Below are 23,918 nucleotides of genomic sequence, written 5' to 3'. Positions count from 1 at the left end.
TGAGAGAAAACAGATTTAGATTTATAATCAAAACTGACTGTCTTTGAAATATTCTTAATTTGAGCGCATGCTCCTGCGTCTTTCGTACCTCTAAGGACCCCTAGAGGGCACGGAAGTTTTTCTCTACCTCAAATATTTAACTTAATAGTTCTACTTGGCTTTCTTCCCTTAAACATAATTGTATGCACATTTTAAGTGAACATTAGATAGACAGAAAAAAATGACAGCATCTAAGTAGGTCCTTCTTTTATGCTGCAAGATGTTTTCTTGTTTTTAAACACGAGCAGTAGAAGCTAGCACTAGCAGCCAAATTCTTGACTTGTTTTTGTTTAGGGTAGTCAGATGCTATATTCGTATCCCAGAGGAAGCACAGTTCAAACTAGCTAATAATTCGTAATTTTATTGGCAAACTTTGAGAGGCCTACAGTGTGGGCTGTCTGCGAGAGTGCAGTGGGCATGCTTTCGGTGCCCTGTGTGGCCTGTGTTTCTGTAGAGGAGGAGCTGGCATTGTTGGTGTTGTGAAGAACTAGAGTACTCTAACCTGAACCCCTAAAATCTCCAAACTTCATCTTATTTAAGAATTATTAATATTTTGGTCGTGTTATTTGCCTGTAAAGAAACAATTACATTATAGTCCAAGATATTTAAGGTTATGGAAATGTAAAAATGACATGTGCTTCCCACTACTTTCTATCTACTTGGGGAGAGGTTTTGTAACTCTCAGTCAACCTGAGTAGCATTTTTCTCCTTAAATGAGTTTTGCCTATTTTGTCAATATTACATGGTAAGGCAGGTACTAATCAACATGAATTACAGAGTGATACTAATCCTTAGTATTGTGTTGTCACGTTATGATATTTAAATATACATCCTAAACCTCTGGAATAATGCTTATCTGAGAACATCAGGTTTCACTTACATAAAGCAGCTTTGGTATTTTGAGGAGAAGGCTGACATTTTCCAGAGTGCTCAAAGAGCAGAAAACAAAGCAAAACAACAACAAAGGAGCCAAACAAACAAATAAGCAAAAAAAACCTTTTTTAAAAAATTGTATTTTCTTTGGGGATTTTTTTCATCAACTCATCATTTTGAGACCAGTCCCACAGCTTTGGAGGTCAGTTGGACTGTGAGCCTAGTCCCAGGTTGAGACATTTGTGGGTGATGTTGTGACAGTCAGAATCCAACTGGTCTTGTCTAGGGTAAAAAATGGACCGCTTGACTACTCCTGAAGCAGTGAGAGTTTACTTACTGGGCAAGAAGCTGTTCAATAGGATAAACATGAGGAGGTTTTGTGCCTTTGTTCTGATGAGAGGATCAGCTGTACTGCTTTACCCAATTACCCAGGGTTGTCATGGGAGATGATTTTTTGGACCTTAGTTTTCCCACTGGAAGAGTGTAACGTCGTCACTTTGAACAGAAAATAGATCTAGATCTAAACAGCAGAGAAAGGCAGCTGCCCCATCTAACATCTCCGGGGATTTTGTGTTTTGCAGGAGATGCACGGGTGAGAGGTCAGACAGGAGTTCTCTCCGAGCGCCGTGGCTCCTACCCGTTCATAGACTTCCGTCTTCTTAACAGTAAGTGCAACCCTTCCTTCAGGTCTGTATTTAAAAAACAAATAAATAAATAAATAAAAAATCTGTACTGAAAGGCTAGGAACTAAAGTATCTAATTTCATACGTAGCTATAGTTCAGCTGTCTTCATACAGTCAGCATTAGTAATTCTGTAATTCCCACCCAGTGTTTGACTGTGAAATGTTTTGATTGTATGAATACTGTCCATAATGCTGAGTCTGTTAAGTAAATACAGTAGTGCCATGGGGTGTGCTGGCAGGGAGGGCAGGGGGTGCTTCAGAATTAAAAAGATAAACTTCTGTGTCCTTTAGCCTTTTAGCCAACAGTTGGAACAGATTTATGTGAGTCTGTTATCCGGTCATATAGAATTGGCACAGATGGGGAGCATGTGACAGCACTGACCAGTGGTTTACAATAACATTAATTTTTCCAACAATTAGAACCCAATCCAAAGCCCCATGGAGTCTTCTTATTGACGTCAATGGATTTTGGGTCAGGCCAGCAGTGAACATCTGTTAAAAATAATCTTAACCTCATTTTGATTGAAGTTATTTTGCCACTGTTGTAAATAAAGGAGGGCAAATCTAAAAGAAAAAAAAAAATCAAGATCCTGGTGTTTTTTTCACCTGATGGATTCTCCATACTGGTACAGACCCATTAGCCAGTGTGTAAAAAATAAAACAAAAAACCAGAGAACTCTTAATCTTGGGCCCTGTAGCATTGAGCCTGGACCCTGTGTTAACTCCACCGTTCAGACGCAGGCAGATCTCGATGCATCCTCGTGTAGTGCACAGACCACTCCGTGTAACCTTTGAAACAAAAGTTATTCGCGGTCTTCACCAAAACTGACTGAAACTCCCGACACTTTGTTTAGTGACGACCCTTTTAAGCTTCTAGCGATTATGCTTTTCATTTAAAAGCAATTATCAAACCAAAGTTTTACATCTCCTTTTTGTAACTGCTTTCCTGAGTGCCTGGGGAAGGGGAAGGGGAAAGGGAAAGGAAGTTGCTGGCAGGGAGGGGGGAGGAAGCCCAGCCGCAAAGGGTGAGGACTGGTTGGGAGTCAGGAGAAAAGAGGGGCTGATAGGAAGGGGAGGACCGGGGCTCTCATCGGCTGCATTCACCCACGTTGGCAAAGTTACTGCTGCCTGCCAAAGCGCTGGCTTTCAGTCTTGCTGATAAAAGGTATTTTCTAGGTCGTAAGTCCATCGGGGTGTTTGCAATGGCTGAGATGGAAAGGCATAAGGGGTAAGATGGATCTAGCAGTTTTCCCAGGACAAAGGGAGTAACGTACTGGTTGAGCAGAGCTCTGAGGATAATTTAGTCCTGGCTTGCCAATGAAAGATGTGAAGAAAAGCCTGCTTTAGGCTAGCTGGAAATATTACTGTTGATGCTCTTATAAAGAGTGAGAGACAATAAAACACTTCTTTTCATTCATGAAGTGAATGTATATTCACAATTGAGTGTGACTAAATCAATTATTTCCTTTTAATTTTGAATGCATACACATTATTTAAAATTCTCACCATATGTTCTTTCTTCTCCCCAGTTAAAGAAACCAAAAACTTTTCAGCTCTTTTTTCTGGCAATGGGGCTCTCGCTTTTATTCCCCATCAGTGAATCCTGCCATCCTTCAGATCCTGCTGCCTTCTGGGAAGTGCTGGTGCTTCCCGTGGGCTGTCTAGGGAGAAATCCATGGCGAGAGATGTACTGGTGCATACTCAGCCTTTGCTCATACGTAACCCCTCTCCTGGGACTGCTGAGCTTAAAAGCGGTGCTTCCTCCTGCTCGCACCTCTGGTCCCACGGAGGTGGGGGCCTGGGGTTTTATGTTCCTGGCTGCTCTGTCCCGGGGACTTCTGACATTCTTTCTTTTTACTGCTTTTCCGTAGTCTGAAAGAAGCCACTATGGCTGGTCATGATCTCTCTGTAAGGAAAAGCAGTGATACTGATTATGGGTTTCCCATTGTTTTCAGCTTTTTATGTATTTATTTCTTTCTGCCTAGGGAGTGGTGATGGCTTCATTTTTCAGTGCAAAATTAAGTGAGATTTCTAGGCACTTGACTACAAATTTTGCAGTCCTTGGTGACCTACAGGTAACTGAAGGTGCTCGGTGTCAGACCACGCAGATACGTGTTTTGCCAGGAAGTAAACAGACTTTTATATTTGTTCATGTACATCTATCTGTCAAATCCGTTTCTGCTGTGCATACCATATACGCAGCAAAACCCATGGTGCTGCACATCCTTTTGAAAAGAAACATATATAAATGTCACTGCTGCAAACTTTTTTGAAAAGTGCTTAACTAACACTTTACTGAAAAATTTTTGCACCATGTTACGTTTGTTTGGGCGCGATAACTGACAGGCAGCAAGTGTACACTTAAAACTGTTAAAGTAAGTGAGGGCTGAGGCAGCGAAAATTTTATGGTAAATATCCTCAGAAGTTACCAAAAAATGCATCATAAACATTAGTTCAGCTTCTCACTAATTCAGACAAACTGAGCTTAAATAGTGATAGTTCCCTCTACCATCTGAAGTATTATTCCAAATAATAGTACCACCCTTGTTTTAAAGGAAGAGAAAACACTGAGGCTCATTCTTGAACAGAGCTGACATTCATTTTGAAAATTGACATTTAAAAAAAAAATTCAAGGCATTGCTATTTAATGTCAGACTAAAGGTTACTTAAATGTTACTTATTTTAACATACTTACAAATTCAGTCAAACCAGTGGATTTTTACCTACTATGGCTATTAAGGGTTAACACTGAGTAGGCCGTATCTTTTGTTTTTTCTGGACTCCTGCAGTAAAGTCGCTGTGTAACTTAAGACACCGTTAAGTCTTTTTGGATAGGAAAACTTCCTGCGCTCTGAAAATGGGATCTTCTGTAGCCCTAATCAAAGCCAACTGTATTAACGTTGGCTTCTTGCTGTTTGAACTAACGTCTGTGATGCCATCTACGCATTTCTCTGGTGCCGCTCCGCAATACATAGAAACTTAGGGAGTGTTATTTCACCTTGTCAGTGCCAGGCTGTCAGGACCGTGAGGATTTTGCAGGATGCTGTCTGGAGGGGATGCAAGGCTTTCATATCTTCCCGTCTTTTCTCTGCCTAGTTGCAAGCTTTCCTTGAGGTGTAGTTGCACTGGTGGGTTTTGGGACTCTTAAGATGACTCTGGAATACAAAGTTGAATGCAAAATATCCCTGTGTCATCAAGAACTCTTTGATTCTGTGCTGCGAGGAGCGTATGTTTGCCTCAACCTCGAGTCAGTCTCTGCAACTTGTGGAGACGTGACCAACCAGGTACTTGTTTGTGTTGACGGTATCGAGCCAGAAGCTTGAGGGGAAGCTACGTAGCAGCTCCTCTCCCCAGAGAAGCTGCAGCAGCTGATACTTGTTAGCCAGCCCGGTGTGAAGACCCCCAGGAGGTAAGGCAGCCATCCCTTTTCCCATCCTGCTCTAATAAGGCAAGGGGATCACCTGCTCCTCATGGCCACAGACATGCCCCAGAAAAAAATAAGCTGGACATGGCAGACTTGAAGCTGCGTGTTCGCTAGGGTGCTTGTGGACAATTATTCAGACTTTACAAACTCCTAAAATAAAAGAAATGTTGCACAGCCCTATAGGTTTATAGGAAAATGAGGAGAGGCTTTTCTCTTTGTGCAAGTAAGGCATTCCTTAAAATGGGAGCAGCAGAAAAAAAGAAGTGGCGTTAGAAACTTATTTTCCAGAAGGAGTAATGGGATAGAATAGGCAAGTGTTAGGTGCCATCGAGCAGCTGAATACAATGTGTAAATGATGTAAGATCGATTCCAAACCAAACCTCACAAATTTTAGGAAAGTTTGACTCTGAACTGGGTAGCTCTAGCTTGTAACTGGACCTAACGCAGGTTGAAATTAATGATGGCAGTTTATTGGCACTTCTGTATTTCTGTGAATTAAATGAACATTTTTGTGTTCACAGGACAGAAAAGGAGTTAAACTGAATATTTGCAGGGTAGTAACTTAGAATTTGAAACGCTTTGGCAGTGAAAATTAACTTGATCCAATTTTCCTTTTAGCAAAGTATAGTTTGGATTTGAGAAATAAAGGACCGTAGGGTAAGGCAGCAATAATTTAGTTCTCTGATTGACAAACTTGCTCCGTGAGTCATTGAACCAGATCTCACCAGTGACTAATATGCATTGACTAAAATAGATCTCATTGTCTCATGACAAGTCGTGCTGGTGACTGGGATGGTACATTTCTTCATTGCATTAACCAAAAGTTTGAGGGAATTCTTTGTGATAAATCTAGAATTGTAGGTAAGCATGCAGCAATAACCAAGACGACCTCACCCTGCTCCAATTATATTAGACGCTTTGTTTTATTGCCAGATGAAATTAAGTAGTGTAACAAAGTAACAGTTTACATCTGAGATGAGTAACTTTTTATTTACAAATTTGCTTGTCAAGCTTTAAGTCAGAACACAAGGAGATTCTTCAACAGCAATTCTCCAATTCCCATCTTGTTTATGCTAAGCTTTTCTCTGGATTGAATTTTTGCTTACAAATGAAAAAATTATTAGCCTCTAATTGACTATATTTAAATATGTCTGTCATGGAGGAATATAATTAAAATTGTTTCTGCTTGCATTTTTAACTTTTCCTGAAAAATTCTTCATTAGGGGCACTTTGTTTTTGTCACAGTATCAGTAATACCATCGCTTTCGTTATCTTGCACCCTCTTGTTTTCAGTAAGCCATCCACAGTATCCCAGTGTCTCATAGAATTCACTTCTCTATATATTGATCCAGGAGGGATAACAAGGAGAAAGAAAGGATGTAGTATGTGACCTGCTAAGTGGAGTCTCTGTACCAAAATGGTGTTACCCAAGGAGATTTATGTTTCCTTTCACCTTGCACAACAGGAACATGGAGTGGGATCTGAGAATATCTAAAAGGTTAAAACATGTCCGTAGACATTCCAGTCGGCATATTACCTAGGATCTTGGTATTGTCATGCAGGCAGAATTTGAGTTGAAAAGAACCCCACCTGCTTTAAGCTTAGTTTACCAAATCACGTTAGTATAGATTATATACTTTTAGTACTAGATGGTGATAAACAGTGATATTAGGTACCATTCAGTCTCTGTCCTTGATTTGCTGTCTGATTCGAGTCAAACAAAATACTCTGGTTTTCAGTTCGTTTGCAAATAAAGGGATGCTGTGCAGGCATGTGATGAATTAGGTACTACCAAAAAGAAAAAGTGTTGTCAGGGTTAGTAAGGGAAGATATGAACTCATGAAAAAGTCTCCATCTCAAAGAACCAAAGTCTGTGGACGTTTGAATCTGTGGTTTCTGTCTGTCTACAGAAGGGCCCATTTGCAAAATTTACATTCATTCTTGGTTTTGGATTTTGAACAACTCCAGGGCTTTCAGGTAGGGCCCATCTCCAGGGAAAATAAAATGTAACCACAGCCACCAACCCAAAACTGAACCATCAAGTAACCTGAACCCAAATGAGTGAGGTTAAAAAGAGTTTGGTTAACTGTTTTGTTTTGTTGCCTTTGGCTAGAAAAAGACGTGGGAGTGAGAGATGCCTTTTTAGATATTTCTGACCCAGGTTAAATTAGGACACTAAAAGTCTTGTGAGGAAGTTTCAAGGGCTGATTGACTTACTCGGATCCCAACTCAGCCCGTGGAGATGAGTCCGAAGTTCCATATGGTTATTAAATTAGAAAGGGAGATATCTTACAAGGTCTGAATCGTTTCTACATAGTACCTCCCTTAGTTCCTCATGGATAAGCACATCTAAAAGATACTCATCAACATCCCGAAGGCACACAGGCTTCTTAACCTAACCTGGCTAGCTTGTGTCTGGTTTGAATGGGAAGAACACTTCCAGAACTGAAGCCAGCCTATGGCCTTGCTTTCAGTTACCTATTCGAGGAAGAAGAATTGGGATTCGGTTAATGTTTCAGCACAAAGATCGTTCTGTTTTCTAGTAACGCTTCACTATATTCAAAAATTCTTCCTGTCATTGGAAGCCAGTCTGGTTCCTCCTTTTCTTCAAGTAACAACAAAATTTTTTTTGTTCGGGGTATTGTTTGGGTTTTTAAGTGTTTTTAAGAGTTGTTATCTGCAAAATTTAATAACAAGGTAGATTGAAAAGTATATTCTACTTCCTGCCATTCATGGTCCTTCTATAGGTTTTAACGCTACATTTGTAGAAAATGAAAGCCAGAACCTAAAACTGATTGATGCATGTGCCCTCATATGCTAACAAAATACAACAGTTTGAGTTATGAATGCTCATGAGAGCAAGCAGAGAAAAAAAAAAACTTGATGTGCTTCACACACAAAGTCTTAGTGAACACTGACCTGATCATACAGGTTTGTAACTTACTTTTTTTAATACAGATTTGGGATCTGGTTCAACTGAGAATGTCCCTTTAAAAGTTTAAATGATGCGTGACCCATTCTGCCACCCCACCTTCTTTTCCCTGATTAGAAAAGGGAAAGGGTGTACTGAAGATAACACTGAGGATACTTTCCAAATGACCAGAGGAAAAGAAAGAACAAGGAGAAGGGATCATTAATATGATAAATGAAAGTTGGGTTTGCTGTTATTACAGGTTATGTTGCTTTTTCGCAAGGGGAGTGAAGGCGGAGGGGATGTACCATTTCCTGTTGGAGAAACTATAATCAGCTATAGAACATTTGCAGTTTTAGGAAAAAAAGGTCCTGACTGCGCTACCGTGTAAAGATTGAAGTGGCAAAGTGAAGGTTCATATTGAAATGATAACGACTTTGTGGTGAAACGGAACACAACATGCTGTTTCCTAAGAACTTGTAGGAGGCTGAATAAAAGATGCCAAGATGTTTGTTTGCATAAAGATGATTGATGACCCCAGTAAAGGCTGCAACTTGTGAAGAGAAACACATCTAAATTAATCTTAAATTTGGTTTTAATCTATTCCTTTTCCTGTTATTAAGGCTAATACTCTGTTACCTAACTGGCCTTTGAAAACCTAGTTTCTCCAGAACTTGGTGTAATTCAGTATATAGGTGGGATAATCTGCATAGTTCTCAAGTTCTGTAGTCTCTTTCAAGTGGTATCAAAAGGAATATATTTTGGGATGGGGGGAAACTTGCCAACAAGAAATGTGTTCTTCATGATGCCAATAATTGTGCAGGAACTTTATGATTTGGAAACTGAGTGTTACAAGCCACCATCACCTCAAGGGTAATGTTCAAAGAGGAGCAAACCCCATAGCAAGGTGACCTAGAAAGCTGGTGTCCCAGAACCTCTCACATTTCATTAACTACATCAGCCAAAGAAGCATACAAGCACCTCTTCGGCAAACAGGACTCTGCATTACTTTTGTGCGCTTGGTGCAGGTGGTTGAAGAATGGAATCTTGACTCAAAGCCGAAAATCTCAAAGGTATTTTGTTTTACTTCTAATTTTCTGCTTTTCTCTGATGTGTTCAGAGTCCCCCTCTTTTTCTCACAGCCTCTTCCTAATTGAAAAAATATGTTTACTCACTCAAAGACATAATACAGTTGTAACCCATGTGAACAATGGCAGCTAACAAAAGGCGCTTGACCTCTAAAATTGAATCTTACCAAAAGTCAAGGAACAAATAATGTTTTAATACATTAGAGAAGCAAGTGAAAACAAAATGTTTATAACACAACTTTTTTGGATTTGAGACAGTTGGAGGAAGTCTCAAGAGGATTTCTACAGTTACAAGATTTCAGTGCAACACTTGTTTATCTGTAGGTATTCTTTTTTTAGTTACGGTGACCAGTGTCTGCTCAGATGATAGGATTGGTATTGGCGCAACCTGAGTATTTTTGCATCAAACCTGTTTGTCAGTTCCTCATGCCAGCCGCAGATGATTGAGAAACATAGCTGGGATGCACATCTGAACTTCTTAGTCCTTCTACACTATGCTTAAAGCTTTCAGGCAACAATTCTTTTACGTAAGTTTCTGGTTCTTTTGTTCTTCAAAACTGCAGCATTTCCTTTCTGAAGGATTTTTGAACTGCAAAGTGCAAGGTAACAGGAAAGCCTAGACAGTGCAGAGAGAAGAGGTAATCTGTCCTTCTGCTAGTTTACCAGTGCCTTCTCCAAAATTCAAATTTGAAATGTTAAGTTCGGAGTTAATTTTTAAGATTGCCTGTGCCAGTTCAGCTATCCCTACTCATGCTGCTGTTGGTTTTTGGATAATATGGCAAATGCATAATGTAAGAAGATACTAAGAAGGCAAAGCATTCTTTTTTCTATCATCAGTGCTATGCGCTCCTCCTTATAAGAAAAATCTAGCAACCAAGTCATGCGATGAGTATGCCAATCAAGACTTCAGTAAAGGTGATCTAAATGCCTGGCATGATTTGACACACAAAAAAATGGACAATCACCTATTATCCCTCATAAGTCAATTACATATCTCTTGAGCTTTCAAACTAAAGCATTCTAATCAGCTGTCAAACCAGGAACCAATGCAGGAAATTGCCTTCGTAACATATGGGACCAGAGACAAATTGTTTCCCAGGGTCCCCACTGTTTGCAAACTGTCTGGACAGTAAATTGCTGGTCTGATCCTCTTGCCTTAACCTGCAGATACTCCAGCGCTTTTCTACCAGTCCTGCCTGAGTCGTCGAGCATACAGTTGTACAGAATGTCTTTGCTTACTCAGAAGAGGGGAGGGGGTATTCGAAACCTTACATGAGTCAAAGGGAGGTGCTTGATGACCCGTTTTACGTGTGTTAGTTTTATTCTGCATCCTTTTGGAAAGGAGAGGAAAAACATTTTCTGTTTCTTAATCAGTTGGCTTTTGAAAATTAATAAACCTGTTGCTATCGTCTCATGCTGCTGAGTGACCTGTTTTTATTGTACGCTGAGGTGCAATAAAATGAAAAAAAGGTGATACTGTGAAGGAAAACTCCCAGGCCTTATTTGAATGCATAACCAAGTTTGTTTATTTTGAAAGAACAATAGCAACGTAATGAATGTCTCGTGCAGACTTAAGTACATCCTTGTCCAAATTTGATTTATGTGATCGTTTCTGGGTGTTAACTCAGCCATTGTTAACATAACCTCCATCATTTTTACATTCACGCTGCCTGTGGGCGCGCGCTCGCGCCGCAGCGTGAAAGAAATCTGAAAGAAAACCGGTAGCGGCTCCTAGTGCAGGGAAACTCTTTCCCTGAAGTAACAGAGGTTGGGGTGCAGTGGGCTGTAGATCTTGTCAAGGTGAGCAGATCTGTGTAACTGGAGGAACTTTGTTAGGAAAGAGAAGGCAACCATTGATTCCTGTAGCTTATTAACCTCTTGAGGGCCACGTGTAGTATCCAGACGTCATCCGTGGTCCGGTAGCATGTATGTGCCACGTGATGTGGCAATCAAATTACCCGAGGAAAAATGCAAATACTTTTCCCACCAGCCGAAACATGTCAGGAGATACGCTGTGAGCTCAGGCCACCTGTGTTTTTGAAGGTAGAGGTTAAGCTGTGTCAGGATTGCTTACACGGATGCTTCTGTAAATCTGTATGTAATTCATACGACATGTATATGTGTTTGTAATGCATGCAATAACTTTGTTCACTATACAAAGAAGAGATTCTCCAACCACTGTGCTAGGCAGTAACTCCATGGGATATGAGAATGTGCCTCTTTTAAGAGATACAGATGATGCTTTTTTTAGGTAAACAAAACATTCAGAAGTTGCCACAGTGATTAAAGATAAACATAGTTCTCGAGGGAAGTTTTATGGGTATAAACAAAAGACATTTTTGTTCGTCTTACACGTTCATTTTGAAATGGCACATAATTACTAAATTCTTCCCATGTGAGCCTTGCAGCTTGTGTTCTTTAACTAGATAATATAGCATATGTTTTAATACCCACAGTTCCACGATTGAAGTTCAGTGATATCTGCAATGATGTTTTTGATTCACCTCTAATTCAATTTAACCTGATCAGAAATGGCTATCAATAACTCTTTATGTTTCAAACTCGTAAGTTAGTAAGTAAGTACATCAGGTGTCATCATCAAAATTTTGTATTTACAATTTAAATTGAAATTTACAATTGTCAATAAAGAAGTGGTATATTCAGCACATTACTGTAAGTCATTCATATAAACCTTTAATTAAATCTTAAAACTGCATCTTGATTTTGTGTCAGCTGGTGGATCCCATATGCTGGGAACGGCTCTTCACTGCTGGAAGATTCAAGTGTGACTGCTGAGCTGAGGGCAGAATTTCAGCATTTATTCATCTGCTTCACTTTTTGCTTTTTTAATTGTCCTTTTTCTCTCAATTTCACATGGCTGTGCTTTTCCTTTTTGTTTGACACTGACCTTGGGAAGGGACAGAGAAAACGCTGATGAGATTATAACAGTTTGGGGTGCGTTGTGCTCAGAGAGGGGGATAGTCTTAGTCCATTTTTATGCAAGACACCATTGTAAGGTACATTATTGTGGATGGTTTAGTAATCTGTTAAGGGTCATAGCAACCGTCTGACAAGTCCTGTGATTTACGGACAAATCAATTATTGCTGAAATTACCTAAAGAATGTGATTTCCACATGATATCCAGTGTTTGCGTGTGGACAGACTGCAGTGCGGGATTCAGGCTGTTCTGTCAAGAGCCCAATTTTGAAAATACATTTCCTACTGTTCTTTATCAGTATTATGAACTCCTTCCCTTACGAATGAAAATACAAGGCAACGGATTATGTGGGTAATCTTTTTTGCATAATATATTGTAATACAGTGCTCATCTGAAGCAGCAAGTCATGTTTCAAGAGACGCTGTCTGCCGATGATTAAATTTTGGTTGAGACCCGTAACAACCATACAGAGCAACGTGACAAAGCAGTGGCAGCAAGTTTTGGTGCCAATTTTTTCAATTCAGAAAATATATTTCACAATAAGAAATTATTTATTTCAACCTGATGTGCTTGTGGTTTGGTAAGTATTATTTGTGCTACTGAAATCGTCTGGTAATCCAAAGGATAAAACAACCACTTCTTCGTAATCCAATGTACAGCTGTTTGCTGGGACTCAGGCCAAACAAACTTTCACCTTCAGATCATCCACAGCAACTCTACCTGTGAGTTTTAAAGACAGTTTAGGGAACATAACTGGTAATTTCAGTCATCTGTCTTTAACTGAAAAAAACAGATATTAACTTAGGTAGAAATTAGTTGGAGCAGCTACTCATTTTTAATGTACAAAAGTAAAGTTTTTCGTACGTTAAAATTTAAACTCGTCACCTGAAAGCAGTGGCATTTGGGGAGCAAAGATAGAATTAGGAAAGTTGGGAAGTTGCGAAACAGCCAACACAAGTTTAAAAAGTGAATTAATTTAAAGAGTGTTTTGTTATCCAGGAATCAAACTGAATGCCAGCCGCTTCTTAGCAGCACTATATAAATGAAAAGAAAGGCGAAAACAAGTCTGCTGGTTCCTTCACATGCCGCTGTCACTGGGTAACTGTTAGCACCTACGTTAGTCACTCCTCCAATGGGCCATGAAATTGTTCCAGCTTTTAAAACGTGTGAGAGAATTAAGGCAGGTGCTGGCACATCATAAATGAAAATCTAACCTTCAGGCTGGTACAGTAGTGACATTGTTACTGTTTGCATTCTTGAAAACACATGGCTTGTCAAGTTGCAATAAAATTATTTTGTGTTTTTATATGATTAAAACTCAGTGGGGTCTTTGGGCTGCCCACAAGAAGTGTGGGACTTACAGTTCTAAGAAAATATATTCATTATTGATACTCGCTATGTAAGTATGTATTTTTTGTTGTTACTGACTTTGTGTTGCTCCTGGATCTATGATCCAAAAAAACCTTAATGACTTCTCTGAAAAACCTCTCAGAATAATACTACTCATAAAACCAGTGTACAAAGTCATATTTTAATTTCACAGCAGAACAAATGCTCAGCATTTTTGCATAAAAAGAAATAGCAGAGTAGAGAGAGTCATCATCTTCATGGGTATTTTTCCTGAGCTCTTATTTAAACCTGAACTCCAGTGAATTGCTGTGCAGCTTCTTATGTCGAGCAGTCCTTACTGTTCTCTAAAAGGAGTGCTTCATTTCAGTTTCTTACAAGGTTCCTCTTACGGATAAAACTGTGTTGAATCTTACTACTTTCGAACAGAAGTCCAGTTTCTGTCGTCCCTTTTTCCAAAACTTATAACCAGACTGCAGTATGAAAACATCAGAACTGTACGTGAGATTCTGTTAAAAGTTTGGATGAAATTACCTAAGTCATTATCAGTTTTAGGAAGCCTGCATATTATTCTTGCGAACAATAAAGTAATGTAATTACTCTAATTACTGATATAATCACTTTATAAATACTGCCTTGGTTTTTGTGTCACATTTAGCCCTATATGAAAATCTCCTAATACAGCATTAGGGAATTAGAATTATCCTGGTACTGAGTGAAAATAACATATTCTGTTGTGTAACCAGAAATGCATGTATTGCCTAATTCTTTCTTACTTTCCTAATTGTAGAACTGAAACATTTTCTTCATTTGTAATTTGCCTTAATATGTAGGAAGGACAGCAGACAATACAATAGGATTATTAACCTATTCTTACTTCTTTCTCTCTCTTCTCTCATTTTCCAAAAGGGTCATACATTTGTGCTTTCAAACTGTATTTTGAGGTCTCTTTTGGTGTCACTTTTTGGTTTTATATCCAAGATCACCTTGTATGCTAGCGCTGTGCAATTTTAATACATTCCAGTGGCACTCCTGCGAGGCAGCAAGGGCATGCTGTTTTCAGTTGTACAGACAGGGAACAGAGGCACAGAAGAATAAGAGCAGCTTCCCCGTACCTAACTCTGCCTAGTTAGGATCCGTAGGATCCTTCTACACATCTACGGTTGGGTGATATATCACTCCCCCCTCCAGTGACTTAGCCTGGATCACATTAAAGTCTGTGGCAGGCAGTGTACCGAACTCAGACCTTCCAAGTCCTACATTACTATTGTGATTGCTGGAAAGCATTTCTTTTCTGAAATAACTGTATTATGCTGGAGTCTAGAGATTTGAATACTGCTCCTTCATGTGGATTGGCAAGAAGCACGAACTTTATGATTTTTCTATCACTATTTTAAAGTTTTTGCTATTTCTCGTATTGAATAATTGAGAATGTCATCCTTCATCTTGGGTTTCATGATTTCTGTACTGATTGCTTTTCATAGATACTACACTCTCAGGGGAAATTGGCACCAAGAAAAAGGTGAAAAGACTGTTAAGTTTCCAGAGGTATTTCCATGCATCCCGGTTACTGCGTGGAATTGTACCACAAGCCTCTTTGTACCTACTGGATGAGGACTACCTTGGGCAAGCAAGGGTAAGACGGGTCTCCAGATCTCCATTTCTTTTAATAATATTCCAAAGAGTGTCAGTTTTGTTTCAGTCTTCAAATGAACAAATGCATGGCTGATCTTTCTTAAATGACCCACGTTACTTGCCGGCCTCACAGCAGACAGATTGTCCATTCCTCTTTTGTGGTTACAGTTTTAAGGGCTTAGTCTCAAAGCAACCAGAAAATGTCTAAACCTATTCAGCATTTTCAGATTCTGTCAACTGGAGTTATAATCTGGATTTATTAAAGGATGAGGGATCCCTGGCTGAGTTACCGATTTAAGTAAGTGCAGCCTTGACACAGGATTTAGTTCATCCGCTTGCAAAAAGACAGCTGTCTCTCAGCTGGTGTGGAGCAGCTATTAGGCAAATAGCTAGGAAATGGGGAAAGGCAAAGGCTAGGAAGCAGGGAATATTCACTGAATATTCACTGAAAAGAACTTCACAATAATCAAAATAAAATTCTTTTATTTTGCAGCTCTTATGCTTGCTTGGAATGATATTTTCTAACAAAACTTGCACAACTGATGGCATTGGGATTATGTGCCTAGGCAATTTTTATTCTCTGCAAGAGAAGATTACATGCCAGGTGTTAGAAAGTAATTAAGAATCCAGAACTGGTTTGAATATAGAATAAGCAATGGGAATGAACATTCATTCATTCACACATACGCCATTGTAGGTCATACAGTTAGTCTAGACTCAGTCTCTTGACTGAACTGATGTACCTGTAAAAACACTGTATATGGTGGTAATGATGAAATCTTCTGCGTAGCTGAGTGGGCTTCACAGAAGCACTGTATCCAAGTTTATAAAAGGAATTCCTGTGTATTGGTTCGTTTAGCAAAATGTAATTCATAGAGAGTTTGTATTGAATTGATTTGTATTGTTTGTATTGAATTGATTTGAGGACATGAAAGAACAACAAAAAACTTGTGCAGTGAAAGGGAATATTTTCATAATACTTTGTTTTATATTATTCCATGTTTTGAGCTCCATTTTGAAGGTATTTTTAATATCAAGTTCAAAACCTCCTCAGTTAAAAGTGCAAGTGATATTTTATGCAGTATAGCTAAACTTGGTTCCCAATATCTGATATTTCAAATACATCTCTCTAGTTTTCCCAAACAAATCTTAAAGCTGCAGCAACCAATCCTGTGATTGATTAATGTGGAATAATAATTTTCATCTGCTTTACAGTTTGACGTACCAGTCATTTGCCTTTCCATATTTGTTTTTTCTAGCATATGCTATCCAAAGTGGGAATGTGGGATTTTGACATTTTCTTGTTTGACCGCTTGACAAATGGTAAGTAATTAAACAAAAATGTTTTAGTTTAAGATCTCTCGTATTTGACTATTCTAAAAATCTCTAATTAATTTATTGCTTTCCAGTTAAGATTACAGAAGAGAAAGTGGACACAGTTAACTCCTCTTAAAATCATATCCTTGAATGTTTCCAGATTTTTCCCAGAATGTTCACAGCTGTAGGATAATGTTTAAAGTGTGTTTTTGTATTAATCTAATCTCATACATTTGTTTTGGTCACCTTTTGCTTTTTTATTGTGAATTGCTTATTGGTTTCAAGGAGGTGTTAAAGTTTCCTTTATCTGGGAAATTCCAAAGGTACTTCAAACGTATCTATCAGATACATTGGTCGATAAGTCTATAATCAGCCAATTTCTATCAACATGAAATGCTTTTAACCAAAGATACCCTTGCTTCTGTTCAGCAGCAGAATTTAGGAAAAGTCATTAAAGACAGTAAAAACCTGTGAAGCTCTTTGTCTAAACAGATGCCTGTAACACTTCAAGGTCCCCCTCCCCCCCCCCCCCCCCCCCCCGCCCCAATGTCTAGGCAATACCTCTTGATCAGGTAACTGCTGAAGAGGGTCATGATCACACCTTTTTCCTTTCCGTGTTGCTCATAGGAATGAGATCCCTCATTCCTCACCCCCAATCTAATCAGGTTTGGCTGAGACAGAAGGTGTAGAAAAGCTGGTTTAGAGGGTAATTCAGCTGAGTGACTGGCAGCGAAGAGTGGAAAGGACTGCAAATGGCAAGGGAAGCAAAAGCATAATTCTTCTAAATTACCTTTCTGCGCCCCTGCTCAGTAGCCAAGTCCAAATAAGTTTCCATGTCCTCTTCGTATGTATATTTATTTTCTTTCCTGAGTTACATTAAATGAAAAAAGACTCCCTTCAAACATTGTTTATACTTTGTATGGGTTGCTTGGGTTGGGATTTTTCTTCTTACTTTTCTGGAAACATTGCTGCTAAATTATGCAGTGCAAACTTTTTAAAATACTGTCTGTATGTATAGTTGATCGTATAACACAGTTAGGCTCAATTTCGCCAGTGTTCCCAGTATTGGATTCACAGTAAAGGCCAGTGTAATATTATAGTTGGACTTGAGACTGTAAATGCTGCGACTCATTTTTTCCCATCTGCATCATCATTATGACATGCAATTGTAGCTGAGCTAGGTACATGAGTTAATTACACGTTTGTACAGCCATGTGTAAAATAAAGAATTTAATTACAAACTGCTGATTTCTCAATCATTAATTAATTAGTACAGTATGGCAAAGTAAAGTGGCAGAAAACCCATTCTCCTTTCTGTCTTTTCTGGAGGTGGACCTGATTATGGAGGTGATGTGTTCTCAAGAAAGCCTGTCAAAAGATTTCTAGTTAAAACCATGTCAGCTGGCCTTCTGTGTCATGTTAAAACAGCAAATGTGACTTTATGCCATCTAGACACACCCCTCTGGTACAGCTGTAGCATCAAATCTTTATTATATATAAGAGTAATTTATATCAGCTACTTCCGAGTATATGTGTGTCATCTGAAGGCATATAATGGGAGCTAAGGTGGTAGGAGCTGACTAATAGTTACGAAATTACCAAGATTCTTGGCCTCGCTTGGTTTGTAACTACATGTTAAGTGAATCTAAGAATTGTTCCTTTCTGCTTTTAGGAAACAGTCTCGTAACACTGCTTTGTCACCTCTTCAATGTGCATGGACTTATTCACCATTTCCAGTTAGATATGGTTACCTTACACAGGTTTTTAGGTAAGTGCTCACCTCAAAGCCATCTTTAAATGTAGTTCACAGCTTAAGTAGGGCGTCAAAAAAGGCATTGGCTCGGTCAGCATATCTATGTAAAATATGATTGCTGCAAATATTTCAGTAAAACATTTTCTGCGATATGTATTGGCACGCAATTTACAGGCACTCAGGTACTCGGTTCAGTACCTGTTAAGTCGGTGGAGGGACTTCAGAAGGCTCTGCCTTGGGCTGAAGCTTCCCAGTACCACAATTGCACTGGTGATTTAAAAAAAAGTATGTCATGCGGAGATGTGGCCAACCGAGGAGGCCCACACAGACAGACAGACATTGCAGGACCTACCCGTGCACAGCACAATTGTGGTGCAGTGTCATTATTTTAGTGACTAATAGACCACTGAGACTCAGGGCAGTTAAAAGCTTATGTGAAAAATTTAACAAATTATATCAAGCTGTCTGCGCTGAATAGTGTTGATGAAAGCCCCTGCTGCTGTTACTGCCAACAGAAATATTAGCCCCATGCTGTCAGTGAACCAAAAGAAGAAATTGGCCAAAATCAATTACTTTTTGCATCATGTTTTGAATGCAGCTGAATGCCAGTTTGTTAGGCTGTCAGGCAGAGTTGCCAAGGCAGGGTCTCTTCTTTAAGACTACCTAATTGTCGCTTCTGGAAAGCATTCCTCTGGTGCGGAGGCAGACGAAATCTCCCTGCCGTTCCTAACTCCTGTGGGCAGCCACGAAGTGGATGCTCAGATCATTAGAGCTGGTGGTACTCGGGGCTTAAAGTATTACCCGCTGTAACTTCAGATGCTTGTGGAGTTGGAAACAAACCGAAGGCTAGGACTTTCTTTGGCGTTCCCCATGCTGGAGACGAGTGCCGTGGGAAACTTGCCCGTTACCTTTCTGTTTGATTAATTTGATAGTGTCTAGGAGAGCTCTTTGGGCAAGATCACTTGCAGCTTCCAGTGTTCACGTGAAGTTGCCCTGAGACCACCTAATGGTGCAAGCACTGCTGCAAGGAACAGACGAGTGTGAAGTACAACATCTCGATGATTTTCGGTGTGAGTGAAAGCTGAGAGTTAAAAGGTTGGCGCTCCTGGTCCAGCTGGACCAGTTCCAGCACCGCAAACCAAAACAAGAAGGACTGGTATCTTAAAACGAAGACATAGATGTGCTAAAATTATCACAGAAGATTTCGCTCCGAATACCCCAGTGCTGTATCTTTTGATTCTCTGCCTTGGACGATCTAGGAATGCCTTCGACTGTAGTTAGTCACTCAAATAACAAATGATGCCAGGACATCAGGGCCTCAGCCCCTGCTGCTGTAAAATAGGTAGTACTGCCTTAATGACATATTACTCCCCTATGACAGCAGCCTGAGTAATTACACTCCGTTGTGGATAAATTTGCCTCTCTTCCTTATTTATTTTACTCCTGAATGAGACCCTTCACTAAGGCAAGAAAGAGTTGATTTATGAACTAGACCCAGTGTATCCCCTTGAGCCTCACAAATCCTTTCATGCATTTTTTCTCTAAAGGTATCCCAATAAGAGCACCGGTCTAAGTAAGCTACAGATATTTGAAGAAAGTCCCTAGGCAGCTGACTGTAAAACCTCAAATTGTATTTTAAATCCAGCTCCCACTTGTGGCCATGGCATTCAGAGACAAAAGGATCTTTGTTTTCTGTTTTGGTTCCCAGTTATGGTTCAAGAAGATTACCATAGCCAGAACCCGTACCACAACGCTGTCCACGCTGCTGACGTCACACAAGCTATGCACTGCTATCTGAGGGAGCCCAAGGTAATGACAACCTTTCACACTGATGTTGCGTTCAGATAATTCTCAAATTTTTTTTCCTAGGATTGAAAAAAATCCCAAGAAGCTATTTTTAGATAGCAGAAAATGATTACATGCTGGAAGTCAGCAACAAGTCAGTAGCAGAATCAGCTACAGATCGCAGACATTTCAAACAAGCTGCTGGAGTCACTTCTCATGACGCAGGCGATGTACCCAAGCGCTGTTGTATGAGCTCCAGGCACCCCATGACCGTGGGCACCAGCCACCCGCTAGTGGCTGCAGTCCTCCCAGCAAAGCCAGCAGAAGGCAACACATGCCCCTGCCGCGGTCACCCCAGGGCATAAGCCCCTCACATCAGTATTTCAAAATAGGAAATTCGGCAGTGCGACACCAGAAAAGGGGAAAAGGGTCCCTGTGACTGGGTGTGTTGCACGGGGGATCCTCTGCACGAGTGAGCAGCAGCTGTTGACTGCTGCAGCGAGCCCTCGCAACGAGAGGGTGTGAGGTTGCTGTATGTGTTACTGGAAGGCGCAGTATATGAATATAACTAATATATATATAATGAATACATATATGAATATAAATGCTGAGCCGCAGTATAAGAATATAACTAATCTTTCCTGGTTTGACCTCAGTGAAGAAGGGAAGTTCTGCTAGAATTAGCAAATCGTTAGGCCAGAATATTAGTAACGGTAAGTGAGGACAGGAGCAGGCCCCAGCTTTCCTCTATTTCCATCTTCCACAAAGACCTGCAAGTCAGAATCCAGAATCTATACCGTACTGCTCCTCATTTCTCATCTCAGGATCCTGCTTTCAGCTCGTAGACCTGTACTCTGTGCAGCTCATCGGGCTTTTAACAACTACCTCGCTCTAAGAAACAAAACATCAAGACTTCCAATTTTTTCCCAATGATAACAAAATTTACTGGTGAATGACGAGCAGTATAAAAGAAAAAAATCTGGGTGGGTTTTCAAACTTGGATATCTGAAGTTAGAAAGGTAAATTATGTTCTCTGATAAAATACCTGTATTTGAACTGAGATATCTAACAGCCAAGTTTGAAATTTCAGAAGTTTATAAACTCTGCATTTTACAGCACAGTGCCGTACTAGAAAAATGAAGCCTGGTGTATTGTTGGTATTACTAAATGCCATGTGAGGCAGAGATTTTATCATGTATGCTAACGTATGCTAACCTGCTAGTATACTTATTTACTTTTTTAAACGGAATCTTTTAGTCTATGCTCAAGCACTTCTATAACAACAATCTTTATATTGCCATGAATGATAAAGAGATAAGAAATACAAACTGTAATAAAATATGAGTATATCTTCTGATGTCTTTATAGATGTTTGTTCAACAGTCACCTTAAAAACATTGTTGACAAAATTTATTTTATATTTGACATTTGGGTACAAATGCCTGCAAAACTGAGTAATGCCATGATGTCACCTGGTTTGTTTATTTGCCAAAAGAAAAAAAAAAAGTGTTTACTGTTTATGTTTGTGTTGTGGTTAACTTGCGTGATTCAGCTTGCCAACTTCCTCACCCCGTCGGACATCATGCTCGGACTGCTAGCTGCTGCGGCTCATGACGTGGATCATCCAGGGGTCAACCAACCCTTTCTGATCAAAACTAAACACCACCTTGCCAGCCTGTACCAGGTAAAACTGCTCATCAAGTTGATAATACATAAAATGGTGTCAAGGAGATTCTAAGCAATTTTCAGTGAACTTCAATGCCAAAATCTGGCACTGGGGGGATGTTGATCAAATCAACCTGCACTTTAGAGTCTGGGCAACTTCAGTTAAGCTCCTCAGTGGGTGTCTCTTCTTACAGCAAAGCTGATACACATGAGAAAGAAGGCGGAAATGTCAGCTTTTGTTGAGGACATTTATGCCAAATCAGTTGCCTGGGTTATTTCTGCTGTAGATCATCTGGGGTAAAGAACTGGGGCAGGAGATTTAAAATCACAGCAAGACAATTTGTACTTCATCTTCCTTCAGCAAGCAAGTAAGCAGCAGGCATGTTCTAAACTGGCATTGCATTAAAAGAAACTTTTGCTTTGTGTGGCTCTGGTAAAATTAAACAGTTAATGAATACTGCAATTTAAAAAAAAAAGAGAAAACCAAAGGAAAAGTTGTAGATATTTACACAGACGTGCCCAGAGATATAAAGAAAGAACTTAAAAACAGCCACTGTAGGTCATACCACGGACTGTCTAGAGCAGTATCCTGTTTCTAAGGGCAGCCAGTGAAAGATCTCGGAGAGAAGCATGAGCCTGGGAAAAGTGCAGAGTTGTTCTTCACCTGGTATACATCCTCCCAGCTCTGGCAAACAGTAGTAGAAGACTTCCTGAAACAAAAACACAGGCTGTCTTTTTCAGTAACTACCGACGAACCCATCCTGCCCTGATTTTTGTGATCCTTTTTGAATATATTTGTGGTTTTGGCCCATGGCAATCACTGTAGCTCTGGATTTTATCTGCAACTGTCCTATGTGTATAATCTTTGCATGCATGTATATATGTATGCACATCTCTATTGTTTACATTATACCTACATGTACACACCGGACAATGCCGTAAATCATTTTGGTTTCACTAACCATAATTCATAGCTGATAAATGGAGATGGTATTGATTTCTAGCCTTTGGAAGAGTCAACTGCAGCCTTTGTAATAAAGTGTCAGAAACAGAATATCCCAAGCTAAAAATTAATCTTAACTGATACATTTCTACACATACTTAGCAAATCAAGAGTTTGCTGTGATGTGCTTACTACTTGAAAAGCGATTCTTGTTTTCCCCTACTCAAGCAACGTTTGGGTTTTCCCACAAGAGGTGGATTGTGTGATGGTGCAACTGTCCTGCCCTAACATACAGGAACGGGCTGGACCGTGGGAGCTCCAGCCAGGGCACGGTGATGCTCAGACATAATCACTTAAAACTTTGTGACTGGCCTCATCACAAGCTGATGCAGCTTGTTGAGTCATACCTATACGTGTCTGGTACATTTTGCTCCAGTCTTTTCTGAATGTCAGGCCAGTTGAGTGAGGAGGGAGAAAAGCCAGAGGACTAAGCCGGGGGACTTTGGGAAGACCTTTGAAGAGGAGTGGATCGAGCCATTCCACAAAAACCCCGGTCCTATGAAAAGGTATAAACAACTCCTCCTCAAATTAATAGTGGGAAACAGTAGTATGTAATTAGGCTGAAAATTCAAGTTAATCTGAAAGAAATGTAGCTAAAATAAAGTATTAGTGTCTTGGAGAGGTGGTTTCTGCTCAGCTAACTGGCCTTGAATACACTTTCAATGTTGGTTAGAAAAGGCAGTGACAATACAGAAAATGCAGTCTTTCAACAGCAAATGTGATTTTTAAGTATCCTGTTTAGGGACATTCACTGGCAAGTTTGGCTTATATTATTCTATCTGAAATTGGTCCCAGATTGTTTCCAAAGATTTTAGTGTTATACAGTACATGGATGCCAATAAAAATAACAATGCTGGAAAAAAGTCTTGCTGAAAACATTTTTAGTCAAAAATTTAGATTCAGTAAAGAGTCTTTAACACAATAGATTATATTCTTCTCAAGATTAGTGCTTTAACATGTGCTTGAAACTGAAACAAAAAAGTTCTAGGGTTTTTGGTTTTTAAATAGCAGAGACACGGAACTGCTGGGACTAATCAGAAAAATTATCAAATGAAAGTAAGTTTTAACATAGCTGGCAGTCATCTGACAGTACTGAGACTAAGGATTATCAGTTTATGTTGTCTCTTTGCTCTTGATTGTTTGTAAATTGAAATTCGAACTTTACATTTGAATTATTGGGCAAAAACAGTTTGTAAAACAAGGTCATTCAGTATTTGACAAAGATGGAAAGTATTTGACAGCTTCTGAAGGGCATATATGAGGAGAATAATGTTTCAGGAAGATCAGGTGTCATCACCAAGGAGCTCAGAACTTTCAATATGTATTTTCAAATTAAATCCATATTTTATGATGGAAGGCATTTTTTGTAATGTGTAGGGTAATTTCCACAAGAAATTTTTTCCATTACACAAGAACTACTTCTGTTTTCCACAAAAATAAAAGTGCCTCATTCAAG

General features: G+C 39.6%; 1 protein-coding gene across 1 annotated transcript in view; it reads left to right on the top strand.

Moving 5' to 3' along the window:
* Positions 1-1,493: 1,493 nt before the first annotated feature.
* PDE7B (phosphodiesterase 7B) overlaps positions 1,494-23,918 on the top strand; it is a gene marked incomplete at its 5' end in the record, with an annotated part of 36,557 nt that continues 14,132 nt past the window's right edge. Inside the window, 6 exons of the mRNA XM_010285301.1 lie at positions 1,494-1,577; positions 14,789-14,940; positions 16,199-16,262; positions 17,929-18,024; positions 19,718-19,818; positions 21,347-21,478. Of these exons, the coding sequence (XP_010283603.1) occupies positions 1,494-1,577; positions 14,789-14,940; positions 16,199-16,262; positions 17,929-18,024; positions 19,718-19,818; positions 21,347-21,478 (629 nt within the window). The remainder of the gene's footprint in view (positions 1,578-14,788; positions 14,941-16,198; positions 16,263-17,928; positions 18,025-19,717; positions 19,819-21,346; positions 21,479-23,918) is intronic.

The sequence above is a fragment of the Phaethon lepturus genome, unplaced genomic scaffold, assembly GCF_000687285.1.
Source record: "Phaethon lepturus isolate BGI_N335 unplaced genomic scaffold, ASM68728v1 scaffold3274, whole genome shotgun sequence".
NCBI lineage: Eukaryota > Metazoa > Chordata > Aves > Phaethontiformes > Phaethontidae > Phaethon > Phaethon lepturus.
Note: the sequence above shows the minus strand (reverse complement) of the source record. Positions and strands in the feature narration are given on the sequence as shown.